Source organism: Loxodonta africana, chromosome 16 (assembly GCF_030014295.1).
Source record: "Loxodonta africana isolate mLoxAfr1 chromosome 16, mLoxAfr1.hap2, whole genome shotgun sequence".
Lineage (NCBI taxonomy): Eukaryota > Metazoa > Chordata > Mammalia > Proboscidea > Elephantidae > Loxodonta > Loxodonta africana.
The window spans coordinates 29,941,398-29,955,309 of NC_087357.1; the positions used below are offsets into that span (position 1 = coordinate 29,941,398).

The following is a 13,912-nucleotide window of genomic DNA, read 5'->3' on the forward strand; positions in this document are numbered from 1 at the left end:
AGGCTTGAGTGTACTATAAAAGTTGGTGAGTTATTTTAATCCGCTCAAGCTGCAAAAGAGCAAAGGGCTGTTGTTGTGACTCGATTTATATTTTCCTCCAGGGGACCCCTGGAATCCTACAGCCGGTAAAACGCGAGCCGCTGAAAACGCACGGAGGTAGCATTTTAGCTTAACCTCTTCATTCCTCAGGCCTAGACCCACTTTTAAGGGCGTCCTCTCTGCCCGACCCCCTCCACCCTCCCCAGTTTGCTCCAGTGCCCAGTCCCGTCTCATCTGGCCACCCGCCAGTTCTGCGGTCCCGACTGAGCATCTGGGGGGCGTCACTGGGCAGACCGTCTGCGCAGGGCCCTGGGCTCTGCCCCTCTAACCCGCACGGTCCTCCTTAAGGACTTTTCGGTGCCGAGATAGAGGCGGGTGTTTTGTTCTTTTTAAAGAGGAAAAAGTTTGTGACATCCAGGAAATGAGTAACTCCGGAGCCCTTTAGAGCCCTGCTGATGGAGGCGAGAAGGCGGGAACCGGCCGGGGGATCACCGCCCCGATCCCTCTGATCGTCCGACCGGCCGCTCCGCTTCAGCCGCCTGCGAACGCGGCGCCCGGGCCTGGCGACAGGCCGCCCAGCCTCGGCTTGCGCGGGGCTCCCGGACGGGAAGCGGAGGACGAGGGCTCAACGTGTAAGTGTCCGGTCCGCAGACGCGAGGGTCTGCAGCTTCGCGGGTAACCTCGTGCTTTGGTTGGAAGGGAGGAGGGCGCGATGGAGACGGGGGAATAGGCGGAGATGCGCGCGAGATGGCGGTTTGGAGTGGGGGCGCGGAGGACCCGAGGTTGGGGCTGACTTTGGAGAGCCCCCCCCCCACACAACGCCCCTGCAAAGGCGGGTGCGGTGTCGTTTTGCGTAGGGTAGTGTGCTCAAGTCTCCGCTCCAGCCGGGGCCTTAGAGACGATGGGCGCTTCGCTGCGGCCAGGCGCTCGGGCAGTTCCTCCCCGGGGCGCACAGAACCCGGCACCAGAGCACTGAGCCCGAAGCCGGACCACATGTTTTGTTTCTAATACCACGACGATCCGTTACTTTCGATCGTCTTAGCACAGTGCTAGGGCAGAAAGAAAGACCGGGTCTCCCAGCTCCCTAGCTAACTTCCCTCCTACCCTGAAAGGAAGGAATAGAAGTGTTTTTTTGTTTTTTGGGTTTTTTTTTTTGGTTTAAGGTAGTGAAGCTATGGGGTTGCTTCCTGCGGGTTAAAGCTGGGCCGCTTCCTCTTTCAGCACCATTAGTGGAGGAGACCCCAGGCTGTGCAGAACTTTCCCTTGGGGCTGCAGATGGTCGCTGCCACCGACCCTTTACCCTATGCTGAACCCCTTCTCAGTGCCTCCGCCTTTTCGGCTGCCAGGTGCAGGGACTCAAGCCTCAGGCCGGCCTCCCCATCTTAAATGCTCCTTTAAAAACAAAAATGCTGTCGACCCGGAAGGGAAAATACTGTCTGAACCCAGCAAGGTACTACACCTTGTCTTTTGCCTGTCTGTTTGATGTGAGAAGGGACCCCTATTCTCCGCGCGTTCCCCACCCATTCAAAAGAAGAAGAGCGCTCTATACTGGCAACATCCTGACTGCAGGTCTTTGGTATCTCAAATTTCGGGCCGTCTTTTCTTTTTTTTTTTTTAAGGCCCTTTTACAAACTAGCTCACTTTGGAGAGGCTGCCAGCTAATGCTAATCTGTGGTGGGTGCATTCTGGGGTGGGGCCTAGGTTACAGCTTCAGACACAGAATTACTCTCACACCTCCTTATTAATAACGTAATGAGGTCGAGCTTCTGAGTCCTCCTCCAGTCTATGTGCCTTCATTGTTTGCTAATTCCTTGTGTTGCTGCTGCTGCAGGCCATTCTGCCCTCATATTTTCCACTTGCGGGTAACCATTAAATGGTTAGACTGACTCTCCACTGGCCCTGGGTGGATGGAAAGGCATTTGTTCAAGTGCCATCCTTTGCTCAGTAATTTTCAAAGATGCAGCAATTTCACACTTCAGACTTTCACAGGGCAAAGAGTTGAACTTTTAACCCAATGCCATCACCCAGAAGTTGTCACCTTACCAAGAACAGGCTTTCCCCTCCTACAGTGCCCATTAGGGAAACAAAGGAGAGGGTGTGTGGGTGAACTTCTCAGAACAAAGGGTGAAGGGGGAGGAACTTGTTTCTGTGTAGAGGTTTCTGGAAAAGTTGCCCACCTGAGAGGGTTTTGTCTGGGAGGAACTTACATGGTTTTGTATTTTTCCTTTCTTGGACCCCATGATGTCAGTAAAGAGGAATGGGGGTGGGATCTGTCTGAGGAAGAGGGTGGTAGGTCTTGGGCAACAGTGACAAACGCCCCATGCATGGAGTCCCAGCACAGTGGGGTTGGATTGATGGACCACACAAGCCCAGTTCTCAATGCCACTTCCTAGAAGGGACACTGCTGTCACATCCAGAGGAGAAGGGCTGGAATGCTGTGGAGGCTCTGGGAAGCGCATCTTGTGAAAGAGAAGGGAATGAATGGGCAATATTTACCCCAAGGATGAGAAGCCTAGAGGGACATGACTGGCCTTCAGGAATCTCAAGTGTTGTCACTTGAGAAAAGGAAAAGACTTGTTCTGCCACGGCTTCAGAGACTCACTGTTAGGAGAGGCAGGAGATATAGCTCAGTGCAGAGTAAGACAGAACCTTCCAATAGCTAAAGCCGCCCCAGTAGGTAATGCACCACCTGCCATTGTCAGCAGAAGCAAGTGGCCATCAACAAGTAGGAAGGAGAAAGTTCCTTCAGAATCTAAGCATCTGTGGTTCCATATTTGGGGTTGAGAGTCCCCTTCTTGGGGACAGATGGTATGGCAGCCTGAGGGCTTTTGGGGAGGGAGTATCCTACTCCAGGTATGCTGGGAGCTGAGGAGAGGGGCTTTATTCATGGCTGAGACCAGTACATCCCGGCACCTCAAGTCCAGTCTTGCTGGGCAGGGAAGCATAGCCGTGAGGATACAGAGAACCGATGATAATAACCTTCAGGGCTGCGGCTAGCCCACTGGTGCCTTGAGTGAATTAGAATAAGGTACTCCCTCTGAGTATGATGATGGCACCTTGGTGACATTTAGAAAAAGGTGTCTTTTCTGGGTAGATACAGCCAAGTGGTGTGTGGACTGGATTCATCTGCACCCCTCAGCTGGGTGCCCTTGAGCAGTCTGCCTCCTGTACACCCATTCACAGTGGCTCTGATCACTAACAATTATTGAGAACTTAACAATTGCTAGGCTTTTTTTTCCCCAAAAAAGCGTATTGCCTATATTCACTCGTTTAATCTTTGCAGTAGTCCTATGAGGTAGGTATTATTATCCCCATTTTACAGATGAGGACAGTGAGGCCCAGAGAAGTAAATTCTTCAGAGCCCCAGAGGCTGAATCCAGATTCTGAGTATTCAAAGAGCAAGAAGTAGGTTAAGCTTAAACGCTACTTTGGTCAAATGATCTCGTGGCAAATAGGGAAAAGCAGTTGTCTTTTTCTTCCCTTGTCAAAGGAGAAAATACCTGCTCTCAGCCTGGGTGAAGGAGGGATGGAAAGCTTACCTGATAGGACGAAGGTGAAGAAAGGAAAAAGACAAGCCCAGCCTTCATGGCTGACGGGAGGCCACGGGCCACGCATCGGATGACTTCCCTTCTTAATCGCTGGGAGGTGTGAGACAGTAGATCCAGTCTGGGGGCTGGCATGAGGGTGATGAGTAAGTGCCACCAGGATACAGGCCACAGCTGTATCCTGACACCTCCAATGCCCCATCCCTATCCATGTCCTGTTCCCTTTTCTGTCCACATCCCGTTCACCTGCCAAAGCCCTTTCCAAGCTCGTCCACAAACCCTTTCCTGGAGCCCCACGTCACGGCTTCATATATACAATCATTTCTTTTCCACAGTGTACATTTCACCCCTTCATTAGCTGGAACGGAGCATTTTACTACTTACTATCTGTAGCTGCTTTAAATGAAAAAGTCTTCTCAGGCAATGAGGAAGTCAAGATGTCTCCTAGGAGGGACTGGCTGGTGCCCAGGAGATTGCCCATAGGCTGGCTTTTATCTGGATGGCCTCACCTGTCCCAGGGACTGGCTCTTAGCTGTGCCCACACAGACACCCTCTCTCTGCAGTTTTCATAATGATTTGAACTCAGGCTACTGAGTCACCCTTAGAAAGCTCCCACAAGTGAATGTACAAATCAGAATGCCAGCTTATTAGTTGGCAAGGAGACCTGGTGATCATCAGCAGACTGGATGGTATCTGTTCGCTGCCTCCTGGGCAAATGGCCTGGGAAACCAAAAGTCAGAAGGTGGCTTGTTTGTTGGTGAAGCTGGAGTCAGAGCAAGGCAAGGGCAGCAATGTTTAAGGGCGTGGACCCCTGTTCACCAAAGTGACTTTCACCAATGGAGTGATGCCTGCGCAAGGGAGCCTAGACACTTGGGTCAATCTAGCTGTGAGCATCTTCTTGGGCAGCACCTCAAGGATGATATTTACCTGGTAGAATTTCTTCCTTTCTTCTTTCATAATTCAGTGATTTTTATTTTATTTACACATTTGTTTAGTGCTTTACACACTTTGGCTCCAATACATGCTTTGTTTAGGTAAGTTACTGACTTTAATTGAAGGAACCGTAGTGGCATAAAGGTTAAACACTTGGCTGCTAACCAAAAGATTGGCAGTTCAAACCGACCCAGCAGCTCCACTGGAGAAAGACCTGGTAATCTGCTCCCGTAAAGATTACAACCTAGAAAACCCTATGAGGCAGTTCTCCTCTGTCACATAGGGTTGCTATGGGTCTAAATCAACTTGATGACATCTAACAACAACAACAATAACGGCAATGATGGCTTAAGTTATAGTCTAATTTGGCTGGTCTAGGGGTCTCTTAATTGTAGCCTGATCATTCCTATTCTGATCTATTATGTGTTGATTTCATAATATAACTCTCAGGGGTCAGTCTTTCCTTCATTTCCAGGGCCCAGCCTTGTCACTCTGGGGTATGACTTCACTATCAGTGGTTCTTTAGTTGTTGTATGTAAGTGCTGTCTCCACAATAAGATTAAGAGTGCTTGGGTTTAGAACATACCCAGAATTATAGAATTGACACGGCTGGTGGAGAACTTTGGAGAGCATCTAGCCCCATCTTTCCATTTTACAGGTGAGGAGACTGAGGTGCAGAGACTGGCCTTAGATTACATGGTGTGGTAGGCTGAATTCCTGATCCCTGGAACCTGTGAGTATGTTACCGTATATGGCAAAAGGGATTTTGCAGGTATGATTAAGGATCTTGAGCTGGGGAGATTATCTTGTATTATCCAGGTAGGCCCAGGCAGGCCCAGTGTGTCCAGGTACCCACATGAGTCATTGTCTCCAGATGAGCCAAGAGAAGTGTTACCCGTATGGGCTATACAGTCAGACTGACTTGCTTGGGTCCTGGCTCCACTGTTACAGTAGTTGGGTGTTCCTGGGCCGGCAGGTGCCTTGACAATGCCAAGCCTCAGTTTCTTCATAAGTAAAATGGGAATAGCCTCTCAAAGGGTTATTGTAAAGATTAAGCCAAATGATGCCAATAAGTGTTTAGCATAGTGCCTGGCATAGAGTCACCAATCTGGCTAGTATCAGCTGTTTAAGGACAGTGAAGGTTAACCAGGGATCTACATTCCCTGCTGAATTGGGCCCCCAGCTGCTCCATCAGTGCATTGCTACCCTCTCTGAGGTCTGGGCCAAGGACAAGGCCACAGGGACCCTGACCACCCCAGATGGTGGGAAGATGGTTTGCTCAGAGCTGAGGATAAAGAAGCTCATCCTGACCTTTGGTTGACTCTGGAGAGGGAACGTCAAGTTTGAGGCATGGTCTGTACCAGGCATCTAGAGGGAGAGTAGGGTGAGAAGGTTTTCTGGGAGAGGAAGGGGGTCATTTGGAGAGCCCAACAGGTCATAAAGATGTCCCTCAGCAGTTTGGCACCTGTGATGTTTTCCTTTAGAAAGCACTTTTCCCCCTCCATCTGTGTGGCCCACCCCGTGACATCAGCAGAATGGAAGCACCTTCCAGGTGACATCACTGTTGCCCAAGGCAACATCTCCACCTTAAGGTTGGCAGGGAGGAGCAAGTAGAACCAACCCCAACTGTAAAACACATGTTGGAGGGAAGGAGCAAAGAAGGCGTGACATCCACAGGTGTGTTTTTTAAAGGCTAGACCTGACATCGGAAGGGAAGGAGAATGGGCTGCAGTTTTGAGGCCTGGCCTGTCCGTGATAGGCCTTAAGGCCTTGGGGTTGACAGAGGCAAAGAGCTGTCAGCTGCAGTCTTGTTTAGTCCTCTGAGCTCTGCCTGGGAAAAAGGAGCAAGATTCCTACATGGGCTTCAATCCCATGGCCCTCACAGAGCTGCACCTCCCTTCTGCAGCCTGAATCTGTGATATTGTTAGCTGCCATCGAGTTGGTCCCCAACTCATGGAATCCAAGTGCACAACGGAACAAAACACTGCTCAATCTTACGCCATCCTTATGACCGGTTACGGATTGGACCATTATGATCCATTGGGTTTTCGCTGGCTGATTTTCGGAAGTAGATCTCCATCCTTTCTTCCTAGTCCCTCTTAGTCTGGAAGCGCTGCTGAAACCTGTTCAACACCATAGCGACACATAGATGGGTGATGGCTGCACGTGAGGTACATTGGCTGAAAATCAAACCCTGGTAAGAATTCTGCCACTGGACCATCAGTGTCCCTGAATCTGTGAAGAGGGGTGAGGAAAGGACAGGCTGAATTAGTGATGAAAAGATTAGAGAAGTGATTCTCCCTTCTTTACCCTCAGCCCCAAAAGAAAATAAGAAACAAGGATGGATACCCATGTCCTTACTATTGGGACTGATTTAAAAAAGAACCTTCATTAATTTATTGAATGAACAATTCAATAAATTGAACCTACGATATGCAAGGCACTGTACAGGCTAGGGGTTCAGTGGCCTCCTGGAGCCTTAGAGTCAAACGCACACGGAAAGGAAGAATGTTTGGAATCCGTTGCCCTGAGACTTTGTGTACTGACCGGAAATAGAAATGAGGTCACAGTTCACCTTTCACCCAGTTCTAACATTCCTGTGACTTCTGGGTGGGTTAAATTAAACCTGTGGAGTCCCTTCCTCACTGTAGTTCATGCAGGGAATTGGAGGTGTGGGAGATATACCTGATATTATGGAACTGGTGTTACAGCCGTGGGTGTCAAAGCCCCACCAAAGGGAGACCCTTGTGGCAGCATGTTTCCAAGGCTGAACTCTACTGGAAATTCTGATGCTCTTAATTTGGCAGCCTGTGATTTCAGCTGCATCTCATAAGATGGTGCCTACTGTTCTCCTGGAGTCCCTGGGTGGCACAAGTGGTTAACATGCTCAGCTGTTAACCACAAGGTTGGAGGTTCAAGTCCACCCAGAGACACCTTAGAAGAAAGGCCTGGTGATCTATTTCTGAAAAATCAGCCACTGAAAAGCCTATGGAGCACAGGTCTACTCTGACACACATGGGGTTGCCATGATCGGAAGCAACCCAACAGCAGCTGGTGGTGGCAGTGGCATTATTCTTAAGACAGAAATTCCAGATTCTTGTCACATGTCAGCACAAGGGATGAAAGATGCAGGAAAGGGAGAATTCTCTGGCCTGAAAAGGGCGAAAAGCTAGAGAACGTGGTAGGTCTCTCTGAAGAAGTTTCAGAACAGGGAATTGCACTAAATTCCCTTGCCTTTCCACTTTGAGAAATTGGATTAAAGTTTTTGCTTCATGCAACTGAGTGTAATAACTTCACATGCTTTAACATAGCTTCCCTGATACCCAGTGTATCCGAGGCTAAAGTCATTGCCCGATTTTTTGTATGAACGTAGCATTTTCAGGACTGTAAATGAAAATTAGAGTATTGTCAGTGGAGAAGATTATTTGCACACTATGCTTCTATTTATAACGCTGACCTCCAAATCAGTTGTCATGACCTTTTGTTCGTACAAGTGGAATTAACCCTTTCAAATAACATTTGTCTCATTAGTAGAGCACCTACTCTGAGCAAAGCCCCAACCTAGGGGCTTTGTATACATATTGGTTTCTCTTCCTCACTGGTAGGTATTATCCTAGTTTTACAGGAGAAGAAACAGGCTCAGAGAGGCCAAGGGACTTGGCCAGAGTCACACAGCTGAAATAGCAGGGGTGAACCTCAAACCCAGATCCACTGCCTCCACAGCCTTAGACTCTCTGTGCCACACCAGGCCTCTGCCTGGACACCATGGCCCAGGGAATGTACGAGTGGCATAAAGAGCACCCCACCCCACCCCAAGTTTGAGTGTCACAGGGGAGAAGACAACAGGCAGACCACCGACCTCCAGGCTTGAGCAGTCTGGTCCTCTCTTGATGGGACCCACTGTATGATATTAGCAGAGGAGGCCCAGTTTCCTTGTCTGTTTAATGGGGCTGATAACAGCCAGTACCAGATAATATTCAGAGCACTCTGAGATCAGATGGAAGTCCCTAGAAAAAACACAGAGCCCACAATATCACATGACTCATTTCCAGGTAAACAACCCAGTGGGACACTCTTTGTTAGGGGAGGGGGGCTGGGTCCTGCCGAGAGCTTGGCTCTGTAGCTGCTCTGAGCTGCTGCTCCTTTCTCTCTCCTGGATCATTTCCCTGCAGCAGATATAGGGCAATCCCCTACCAGTCTGCATCAGACCATAAGGCAAGGCATTGTCAGAATGCTGGCCCTGCCTGTGGGTGTAAAACCTTGTGCTCCTAACAAACTATTCTCATGGGAGCCTGTTTCAATAGCCTTCTTACCAGCAGTCAGGACCGCCTGAAGTTCATGAAAGGGTCCTTTTGTTTTCTGAGACTTTGTTCCAGAGTCCCTGAGAAGGCAGGACTGCAGCGTGAATAGGCTAGAGGGGAAGAGAGCAGGGGATGCCTGGGCCTTCTCCCTGTGTGCTGCCCAAAATGTCCCCACCACCCCTCCACTTCCTCCCTGATGCCTCCCCCAGCACATACCCACCACCCAGTGTCAAAAGATTCCTCACTGCCTTTTCCTGATCAAGGCCGAGACCTCCCCGTTTGGGCTGAAAAGCCAAGGAGCCTCATAATTAATTTCATTAAGTCTAACTCTCTGCTTCATGCCCAGGTTTCACTGAAATTGTCCCCTACCCTTGCCTAAATACAGGGAAGGAGAGTCCATAGGTGCACATCTAATTTTTCACAGATACCAAGTCACCGAGCAGCCAGCATTATGGGAAGACTGTAGGCTTGAAAATCACCTGGGCCTGGGTTCGAATCCTGCCTCTGCCCCTTAAGAGCTCTGTGATATGGGTAGTGGCTCTATCTCTTTGAGCCTTGGTTTCTTTGTCTGTAAAATGGGGATAGTGCCTGCCTCAGAGTTTATTCTGATGATAGGATGATACATGCGAAGCACTTTGCACAAGGCCTAAGCCTCGATAAGCGTGGTGTGTTGGCTACCATTTACTAAGCCTTCCCAAGGCATGTCCAAGGTCCCTAGGTAGTACACAAAGTTTGCACTCAACTATTAACCTAAAAGATGGCAGTTCAAACCCACCCGTACCACGGAAGAAAAGGCCTGGCGATCTGCTTCTGTTAAGATTACAGCTAAGAAAGCCTTACAGAGCGATTCTGCTCTGTAACATGGGGACACCATGAGTTGGAACCAACTCTATTGCAACTAACAGCAACAACTCATGGCATGTCAGTGCTGTGCGCCTGTGCCGAGGGTTACTGACTTCGCTCATTCTCTCACCCAGTTTCTGTCGACTCCTGTAACCCCCACTTTGTCCTCCACTTCTGCAAAGCTCTCGAGGAGCAAGGACTTGGATATCAAGGGGAGAAGCAGCTGGGGCAGCTGTAGGTCAGATACACTTACGGTGGGCTCATTCCTGGGTGGATTTCTTGGTAAATGTTGGCATGAGTTGGCCTGCAGTTTGTTGAAGGCTGGTCCAGGCCAAGAGTGGCTGTGGTGTGTCTCCAGGGCTGCGCCTAGAAGAGTTTTTCTCACATTTGCCACGCACCAACCACTGTTAGTACTTTGGCTGACTGTGGAGTGCCTCCCAGGAAGAAAAGACCTAGAAATGACTTCACCCAGGACACCCCACTTCACCCCCATTTCAAATTCCAAAGACAAACAAAAACAGTTACCAGTGAGTCACTTCCAACTCAGGCTGATCCCATGTGTTGCAGAGTAGAGCTCCACTCCAGAGCTTTTCCAGTGGCTGACGTTTTAGAAGTGGATCATCAGGATTTTCTTTTGAGGTATGCCTGGGTGAGTTCGAACCACCAACCTTTTGGTTACTAGTCGTGCGCCTAACCATTTGCATCACCCAGGGGGGACTCCTGGGAGTGAAGGCAGCGAGGTGGTTTTCCAGCACTGACTTCATTCAGCAAGCATTCACGAACACCTGCTCCCTGCCAGTGCTGGGCATTAGAAATGAGCAACCGTTTTCCTTCTAGGTGCTCAGACTCTAGTGGAGAAGCTGTCAGTGTTGATGCTGCCAGGCTGGGGGGAAGCTGAACTTCCTAGGTCCCCAAACTTCCTCCTCTCCTGGGTCACCCCTTGGTGCCTATGGAAGAATCCATTGGGTTCAAGGCCAGCTAGGTAGAATTGGGAGGATTCTGCTTGGGAAGAAAACAGTGAGTCAGGGGATAACTTTAACCATTGTCCAAGGGCTTCCGGGAGAGCTGCTGGGACACTGGTCATACCCCCTCCTCCCAGAGGAGTCCTAGGATGCAACTAGCAGCATTTAACAAACCAAAAGGGAGACCAGACCTTATCACCAATACCGATTACAATGTCAGTGTACCTCATGGGCAGCTACCACCCATTTGCCATGGAGGCTTGTGTGTTTCTATGATGCTAAACAGGTTTCAGTGAAGCTTCCAGACTAAGACAAACTAGGAAGAAGGGCCTGGCAATCTAATTCTGAATATCAGCCAATGAAAAACCTATGGCTCACAATGGTCCAATCTGCAACTGATCATGGGGATGGTGCAGAAGTGGGCAGCATTTTCATGCCATTGTGCAGGGGTCACCAGGAGTCTAGGGCCTACTCGACAGCAACTAACAACAACAACCTAGCATTACGCTTACATCACCTCACGCGATGCACACAGCAGTACAGGGAAGTAGGTACTGTTATCACTCACCTCAAGTGGTAGAGCCAGGTTTCAGTCCCAAGCAGTCTGACACTACAGGTTGGACCCTTAGCTGCTATCCTCTAAGCCTCTGCAAAGTAGTTGGCCTGGGTGTGCTGGCTGAGGAGCTTGGGCTGGGTGGCCTTGGGGCAGGGTGTGCCCTTGTTAACCTGACAGTGTCTTGCGGCTGTCTGCTGCCCACCGCCAGTCTGATACTATACCAGTCACTGGTTTGTGCATTCCCCAGAAATTTTTTGCACACCTACTGTGTGCCCAGTACAGCCTTCAAGCAGAAAAAAAAGAAGCTGTCACTAAATCCCTGGGGCTGGGAGGAAAATGAGGTTGATGCAGGTGGTGGTGGGGATTTTGTTTTGTGTAACTCACAGGGAGTTGACTCTCAGTATGTAGTCACGGGTAGTTCTGGAGGTGATTTTGCTAACTGTCCCTAGCCTTACAGTCTAGGCCCGCAGTTTTCTCAGAAAAGAAAAGGTTTGCCCTGACTAACATGGCCTTGGAGTGGGAAGGCCGGCGGATACCCCGGCCCTATTGTTCAGCCCAGATCCCCCCACAGCCAAGAGCACAAGCAAAAAAGCCAACTGCAAGCTCTTAATTTTTTTACAATTGGGTTAGCCTCCCCCTTGCTTTTGTGTTTCTTACTGGTCCCCTTTATTAAGATGAAAGGGATTTTCAGATCTTTGCGGGCTCAGAGCTGGCACGGGCTTCTGTGTGTATATGCGTGTGTGTGTGCTTGTGTTTGTGCTTGTGTTTGTGCGTGTGTGTGCATGTGTGTGTGCACGCGCGGTGTGCAGGTGGCCTGGAATGCCTCCCTTCCTCTCCACCCCTCTCCCCCAGCCCAGCTGGGGCCCAAGCATTGTGTCAGGTGCTGCCTAAGCTGCAGGGGACCAGGGTGGGAGAACAGCCTGGGATTTCACTGCACAGGGACAAGAATCCCTCCCGGCCAGGACGTGGGTAAGAGAGGGTGGGCTGGGGAGGGCGAGGTACGAGGAGACCTTCCTATAGCCATGGGAAAGTCCTGGGGTCCCGGCCTTGCCTGTCCCCCAAGAAGCAGGTGGAGGACTCAAGGCGGGCTGTGTTTCTGAGCTGATCTCTCTTTGTTCCCTTCCAGGGATCAAAAGGAAGGCGGTGAGGGGAGCTGACAGTTTAGTTCCATCCATCCCTGTTCATCTCTGAAAGGAAGGCTTTGTGTCTGTGCTGTTTTCCTTTGTATTTGCTGTCTGTCCTACTCAAACCCCCAGCCTCGCTACCCTCCCCGCCCCCTACACATCCCCCCCAGGCCACTGTGTTCGCTGTTGTTGGGAACCTTGCCTTGCTGCAGCCTCACCTCCCTGCCCCAGTGGGAATGTATGGTTTTTCCTGAGCATCTGCTGGGGGTGGGTACAGAACACAGAGGGGAAGGAGGAAGGGGAAGAGTTTGGGGAGCCCGCTATGCCCTGCCCTGCTTGGTGGTGCCCCCCCCCACCCCAGCCTAAGGTGGGTATTAATATTCCCTTCTGTGCCAGACACTCCTGGGGCTGAGATGGGGGCCACAGGGGCAGAGGACATTCTGAGAAATAAAAAGCCATGTGAGTATGCACCCATGTACAGGGCTGCTTCACTGAGGGATGGCGTTTCTATAATTAGGCAGCACTCTGTGGCCTCAGGTCTAGAAATCTGAGAAGGGAATCCTGGGAATCAAGGGAAGCCCTTCTGTGCACATTCAGGGTGAGAAACGCACCCTTCCCACAAATGGTCAGTGTTTATGGTTCTTCTATTAAAAGTGTGTATCCCCATGTGTGGTAGGAGCTTTGGGTCCCCAGGATGGCATGTGTCTTAGCACAGTGAGCAGGCAGCCCCACGTTTGGTCTGTGCCAAGTACATTGGTGGATGTAAAGATAAACAGACCCCGCCCTTACCCTGGAGGAGCTGCTGGCTGCGAAAGGGGGTGGGATGAGACAAGTCCGCAGCTGACTCTGATGAAAAAACAGGGTGGGTACATGGACTCAAGGGCGCCTCTACTCTTCCTGGTTGTTGACCTAGAGTGGGTTGCCCAACCTCTGAGGGCCTCGGCTCCTGCCTTTGAAATGGGGCTGATTGCACGCTCCCCAGGACTGCAGCACAGATTAAACAAGCTAACTAAGGATGGGGTGAGGGGGGCCGTGAGCCTTTGTCAGGCACATCCATAGAGATGCCTTATCTATACAAGACACTAGTCGCTTGGCTGCAGTCAGGGAGGCTTAATAAATATGTCCATCTCCCTCTCCTTGTTCATCTATTCTTTTCAAGAAAGAACTTTCTGGAAGCTACTTCTGAGATGGGCCCTGCAATGAGGACAGTTGGGTGGGCTTTTGGCCAGCAGAGACACAAGAGTGGGCACTGCGGGGAATGATGGGGATGGGCAGGTGTTCAGGGTGCAGCCAGTGATCTGTAAATGGAGCAGCTGTGACAGACAGGAAGGGAGTCTCCCAGGCTGGTTGTTGCCAGGCCTTGAACATCAGACTTAAAGCATGTGAACTGTGTCACATGGAAACCAGGAAGCACTCACGTGGGCAAGGGATATCTCCTGGTTTGGAGTGGCCACTTAGCTGGGTATTAGGAAGAGCTCAGAATTGCTGATTACGATGGTCTACCCTGGGATGAGCTGGGATGTTAGAGCCCTGTTGGTATGAAATCCCCAAGCTTTAGGGGCTGATGGGATGGCAGTGCAGGGTAAAGGCTGGTCAGAGATGGCTGGGG

General features: G+C 50.5%; 1 protein-coding gene across 10 annotated transcripts in view; it reads left to right on the plus strand.

Moving 5' to 3' along the window:
- Positions 1-13,912, plus strand: part of ITPRIP (inositol 1,4,5-trisphosphate receptor interacting protein) — a 27,856-nt gene continuing 13,944 nt past the window's right edge. The window contains exons 1-3 of one of the 10 annotated variants that reach the window (XM_064269346.1): positions 1-714; positions 5,176-5,250; positions 10,229-10,300. Coding sequence is in view for 2 of the 10 variants with exons in the window: in XM_064269344.1 (XP_064125414.1) it covers positions 10,218-10,300 (83 nt within the window). In the remaining 8 variants the exon portion in view is untranslated. Of the gene's footprint in view, positions 715-5,175; positions 10,301-13,912 lie in introns of all 10 variants that reach the window. The other 9 variants (XM_064269348.1, XM_064269344.1, XM_010589002.3 and 6 more) reach the window with 9 other exon arrangements.